Source organism: Megalobrama amblycephala, linkage group LG16 (assembly GCF_018812025.1).
Source record: "Megalobrama amblycephala isolate DHTTF-2021 linkage group LG16, ASM1881202v1, whole genome shotgun sequence".
NCBI lineage: Eukaryota > Metazoa > Chordata > Actinopteri > Cypriniformes > Xenocyprididae > Megalobrama > Megalobrama amblycephala.
In genome coordinates, this window is record NC_063059.1 from 35,351,386 (window position 1) to 35,357,677 (window position 6,292).

At 35.7% G+C, this 6,292-nt stretch overlaps 1 protein-coding gene across 1 annotated transcript; it reads left to right on the forward strand.

Moving 5' to 3' along the window:
* The first annotated feature begins 3,948 nt into the window (after positions 1–3,948).
* On the forward strand, positions 3,949–6,245 carry LOC125248128 (E3 ubiquitin-protein ligase TRIM35-like). Its single transcript, XM_048159757.1, has 3 exons — positions 3,949–5,658; positions 5,740–5,835; positions 5,984–6,245. The coding sequence occupies exons 1-3, from the start codon at positions 5,305–5,307 to the stop codon at positions 6,218–6,220; spliced, it is 687 nt and encodes a 228-aa protein (XP_048015714.1). The 5' UTR covers positions 3,949–5,304; the 3' UTR covers positions 6,221–6,245.
* Positions 6,246–6,292: the final 47 nt, after the last annotated feature.

Consider the following 6,292-nt stretch of genomic DNA (forward strand, 5'->3'; position numbering starts at 1 on the left):
CAAAGTTGGCGGGCAAACTTTCCTTTGTCTTGTCTTGTGGCTTGATTTGCATAATTTATGAGGTATCAGATTGGATTGTACTTTCTTCACAGTACCATTAAAAATAGAACAATGCATTTTACAGTTCCGTGACATACTATATTGTTGAATGAGGCTTAATGAGAGCTTTACAAAAAGTCTAAACCTGTCAGGTGAGAAAGACATAAAAAGGAAGTTATGGTTTACAGACAAATTTGTCATTACAAATGACACTAGCACAACTACAATCCTAGCTAAGCTTATTACAGTGGGAATAACTATATGCAATTCGACAATACAATGATGGTTACATTTAGGCATAATTATATTTTGCACATACACTCTTCAATGCATGTTTGTATGTTTGGATGCTTGTGTTGGCGTGCGTGTTTTTTCACTTTTATTGCTGTTTGGTATGCTGCGCGCCGAGCTTGTAGTAATTCGATCCGAGGTGGCCGCGGTCCCATTTGAAATCGCAGGGGAAAGGTTCAGGAATCTATCGAAATAGCCATAAAACGGGTCTCGTGACCCATTAGTGTCCACCAGGCCGGAGCCAATGTGAGATTTACAAACACAGTTCAGCAGGCTAAAAGCATTCTGCCCAGTACATATGCTACTTGTACACATGCTACAACCTTAATATTATAAAGCGACGAGAATACTTTTTGTGCACCTAAAAATGACAAAATAGCGACTTTCAACAATATCTAGTGATGGGCGATTTTTTTTAAAACACTTGCTTCATGAAGCTTTAGAAGCTTTACTAATTTGTTTCGAATCAGCAGTTCGGAGCACTAAAATCACACGATTTCAGTAAACGAGGCTTCGTTACTTCATAAGAGTTTTGAACCACTGATTCAAAACTAATGATTCTTAAGTTTCATGAAGCGGTGTTTTGAAATTTCCCATCACAAGATATTATTGAATAAAGTCATTAATTTTGGTACACAAAAAGTATTCTCATCACTTTATAATAATGAGATTGAAGCACTGTAGTCACATAAACTGTTTTTTATATTTTTAGTAGCTTTTTGAGCATTGAAAAAGGGAGTGTTATTGCTGTCTATGCAGGACTCGCTGAAAAAATATCTTATTAAATATATTTCAAAAATATCTTAATTTCTGTTCTAAAGATAAATGAAGGTTTTCGAGTGTGGAACAGCATGAGGGTGAGTAATAAATGACAGAATTTTCATTTTTGGATGAACTAACCATTTAAACATATCCAGAAGTATATGAGTTTTGTTATGAGACATGCTGTCCATTTCTATCAAGGGTATATGATTGTTCTTTCAGTTAATTGTCTACCATATGTGGTGTTAACAGTTTTCTTTGTATGCTGTAGCTATAGTGCATTACAAATGCACTTGTTATATAATAATCAAAATTTACCTTACCACATCATAAGGTACTGTATTTAAATTACTAATGCAATTATAAGGTATAGTTAGTTTTTTAACTCTAAGATATTTTTGTCCCTCTAACTGAAAGTTCATTAAAACTTCTTAATTTCTGTTCAGAAGGATGAACACAAGTCTTAGGGGTATAGAACAACCTAAAGGTAACAGAATCAAATGGTCAGTTCACCCATTATTCTAAGTATTTAGCTACAGCATGCACTGTCAGTTAATAGGAAATGCCACAAATTACATTCTCAAATGTTATTCTGAAAACTGTTCTGAGCATGCAGAAGTGATCAAGAATGAAAATGTATATTCATGACAACATTGGTTTCGGTGATGTTTTTTTACTGTCATTTTGCTGGTTGAATTCTCAACTAGCAACTTTAAAGTGTTCAAGTGTTTTAACTTGAAACAATTCTGGTTTCTGAATGTAGGTAGATGAAAATTTAAAGTTGATAATCAATTGTTTATTGTACTTTTGATTAAATGCCTAATATTCTTAAATTTGTCTGTTTTGCTTTAATGTTTTAGAATTACACATTCCTGGTATTTAATGTTTCATATTAACACATTAACTAGTAGTTTCTGGACATTTTTATTGCACTTAACACTTTATGTGTTAAAATGACACATTTTTGTGTTTAATTACCAGAGGTGGAAGTAACGAATTACAACTACTCACGTTACTGTAATTAAGTAGTTTTTTCATTTTTTTGTACTTTTATGAGTATATTTTTAAGTGTGTAATTTTACTTGTACTTAAGTACAAATTAAGCTGAGTAATCAACTTTTAAAATCACAATTCTGTTACTGAGTTACTGAGTAGCCTACGCCTAAATTAATTTTAATTAAAATTCAACCTTTGACCGGCATTTCAAGTAGCCATTAGAAATATCAGATCGCGGGCCAATAAGTCTGGAGAGCTGATGATCACAATCGCGGCCAGCGGACACAGTGAAGTAGCTTGGTGTCGTTCATGGGTATGGAGATTCAAGACTCTGAATACATTGAATAATGAAGAAATACCCTGAGGATGAGTGCCCAAGGCCGCCGCACCTGGAGGAGTTGTTCACGTTCAAAGGAGGAAAGGAGACAGCGTGCTAATGCAGTGCAAACTTTGTATGCCATCTGCGGTGATTTCGGCTTACAAGAATTCAGCCTCTAATCTAAAAAAAACACATTATTGGTAAGAAGACTTATATTTGTGTTATGTTGTTTTCATTTTTTAATGTTAGGTAGGCCTGTCGTGATAATTTTACTTATAATATCACCTGAAACATGAGCTTCAGCGTTACCCAGGTGACGAGTGGTTGTCAATGAGCATTGTAAATTGGTGCTCAAAGTTAAATTAATTTAAACACATTGTTTTATTCATATTATGAACGGTTTAATGATGACTCCCTGATATAGACAGATCCTTGCCGCCACCTACTGGTGTAACAATGTAATTGTACTGATTGACAACTTGTGTAGCGTGCGCAGAGATGTGCCAATAAATGCTGATATCTTTTGAAATATTAGTTCAGATTGTTATAAATGTTATAAAATACTGCTATAAATCAAAACACAACAAAAATTCTTTATTATATCAGTAGTGAAATGGTCAAAGGACTTCAGTTGTTTTTAAAATATTCATAGAATATTCTTTTGTGTCGAGTCAAGTCAAGTCTGAAGTAATTTCAGGTCGCGTCTATTGAAATGGGACTCGAGTCGAGTCATAGACTTGAGTGCCCATCTCTGCTCGAAGGCACGAGCAGATCTTCCATCACTCGCAGAAAAAAAATCAAAGAATTTGATGATTAAAACAACTTGGTGGAAAATGAACACATTGATAAATCACGAGCTTGTACCACACATCAACTCACCTATATGGAATAACTCGGATTTCACTATCTATCATACCAAATAAAAAGAGAAAGGCATCACACATATCAGCAGCCCAGGAGACAATGGGCCTACAGATCCAGTTCTGGCTGCATAGATTTTTAAATCCCCGTATCCGCTTACAAATATATATATAATCTATTTTTAATCTCTATAATAAAAATGTATAATTCAGATTTTGATCTCCATATCCATTTACATATATTATATATATCTTCCAAGGGGTTTTTTCCCTCCTAGGACTTTTTTCCCACGCTGGGTTTTCTCCTAGGGGGTTTTTTCCACCCCTGGGAGTCAGCCGACATTGGCTTAATGTAGCACCATCTTGTATATGTTACATATTACCACGCTTGTTTGTACAGCTTATTTTTAACCACTTCCCTTTTTTTTCTGTGCTTCTAATATGTAAAGCTGCTTTGAAACAATTACCAATTGTAAAAGCGCTATATAAATACATTTGACTTGACTTGACATATACATCACTTGTTTCCTGGTAAGACCTTAATTTCTTTTACAGAATGAATGCAGAAATTTAATTTAGGAAAAGAACACCATTATTACTAACTACAAATCAGGAACTCTATTAAAATCACAACTGGAATCAAAGATATTGCACAACTTTCCGCAATTATTAAACATATCAATACAATCAGTAATTCAGTAAAGATGCTCATATAGAATATCTTCAATAGATACCAATACAGCAGCACCAGTTAAACAATGGGAGAAAGACATTAATATTAACACAGATGAGGAATTCTGGAAAACAGTTTGTAAAAATAGCTTTATCTTTAGTACTAACACAAATATTCAATTAATCCAGTATCAAATTGTACATAGATTTCACAGATTGTACACACATTTCACAACGAAAGATGTTCAAAAAGGGCTTAGAAACTTTGGACAGATGTACTAACTGCATCCTAAACACACAAGACTCTTACCTTCATGCACTTCTGAATTTTTCAAATTTTTCAGAATCACTTCAACACTTCCTTTATTGTGCCTTTTAGGTGACACCTCTCAAATTAACCCATCCTTTAAATATTCAATACCTTCACTCAGGTCTCTAGCTATCGCCAAGAAAACAATATTACTTGCTGGAAAAATAAATGGAAAATATCAATTACACAATGGCTATATGATAACTGACTACATAATTGTCCTATATGCTATAACATGTACACATCATGGCAAAGCCCCCAGTTACCTACAAGAACTTCTTACACCAAACTGAAACCGAGGCTTTCTGAAGCATTTGAGGCTTTCATCAAATTGTGCCAAAAAACGGTTCATTACTCGAAGCTTTTAACACAGTGCGCATTCATTGGAGACAACTGTGATTGACCGAAAATCTGGCGTTACTGGTGAATGGGGCCGAACTGACTATCTCCCACCCTGGCCTTCATCCTCCCATCCTTCTGAGCGCCGACAACTGGTGCCATCATCAGCAGTACATGTCCACCAATGAGTGTAGACTCCCAAGAGTTTCCCATGAAACAGACTCGAGAGTGCAAAAAACCTTTATTTTTTCAAGATTTTAATAACTTGCCTTTTTTATCAAGTTTGGCAGGGTGGTTAATAACACATTTTTCTGTGGTGTGACAAACTTACATATTTAATATTGCTTTACACTGACTTGAAACTGAAAGGAACTGCAGACAGGGTGAGGTAAAGACTGCAGAAACACACACACATGATGAGAAACCACACTCTTACAACACTTACCAGGAAGACGTTAGGAAGAGGTTATTTCTCCTTTCTGTTTTACTGACTTTCTCTTGAAAAAAGCAGTAAAAAAAATCAGTGGTCAATGAAGAACGAAGAGGAAAAGCTTTCAAGGAGGATTTTTATGTTTGGTTCTGAAAAGATGGCATATATTTGTGATTCTCATGGCGATTCATTTTTGAGACCTTGATTCAGAAAGTAAAGTTTAGATTGCTGGAGCTCAGAGAAATGGCTTCACTATCTGAAGACGATTTATCTTGTTCCATGTGTCATGAAATCTTCAAGGACCCAGTTATTTTATCATGCAGTCACAGTGTCTGTAAAGAGTGTCTTCAACAGTTCTGGAGAACCAAGGAAACTCAGGAGTGTCCCGTCTGCAAGAGAAGATCCTTCAAGAGATGATCCTCCGATTAATCTGGCGTTAAAAAACTTAAGCAAGTCATTCCTGAAGGAGAGAAATGAGAGGCGTTCATTGGGATCAGAGGAGATCTGCAGTTTACACAGAACGAAATTCAAATTCTTCTGTCTGGAGGACAAACAGCCTGTGTGTGTCGTGTGCAAAGATTCACACACACACGCCTATCACACATTCAGACCCATCGGTGAAGTGGTTTCATCATGTAAGGTAAGACGGATTTACACTTATGTATTCATCTACATGATCATATCACAGAAAGATATTATAGATTTCCACTTTAAATTCTAGGAGGAGCTCAATACAGCACTGAAGTCCTTACAAGAGAAACTTCAACACAATGAAATCAATAGAGGCGAGTTTGAGAATACAATTCAACACATCAAGGTGAGAGCTGATTCTTTTGACATATTCACAAATTTATACTGACATAATTACATTTCTTTATTGATACACAATATATATATTCACACACACATACCGTGTTACAAGAAACTTAGCCCTAACCGTTGAAGTGAATGTGATCTGATTTCAGTCTCAAGCTGAGCACACAGAGCATCAGATTAAAAAGCAGTTTGAGAAGCTTCATCAGTTTCTCAGAGATGAAGAAGAAGCTACAATCACTGCTCTGAGGGAGGAAGAGGAGCAGAAGAAGCAGATGATGAAGGAGAAGCTGGAGGAGATGAACAGACACATCTCAGCTCTTTCACACACAATCAAAGACATGGAGGAGATGATGAAAGCCAGTGACGTCTGCTTTCTGAAGGTCTGATTTCAGATCATTGGTTGATCATTGGTTCATTGGATTGAGTTCTTGATGATAAATGGTGTGTTTGTTCTGCAG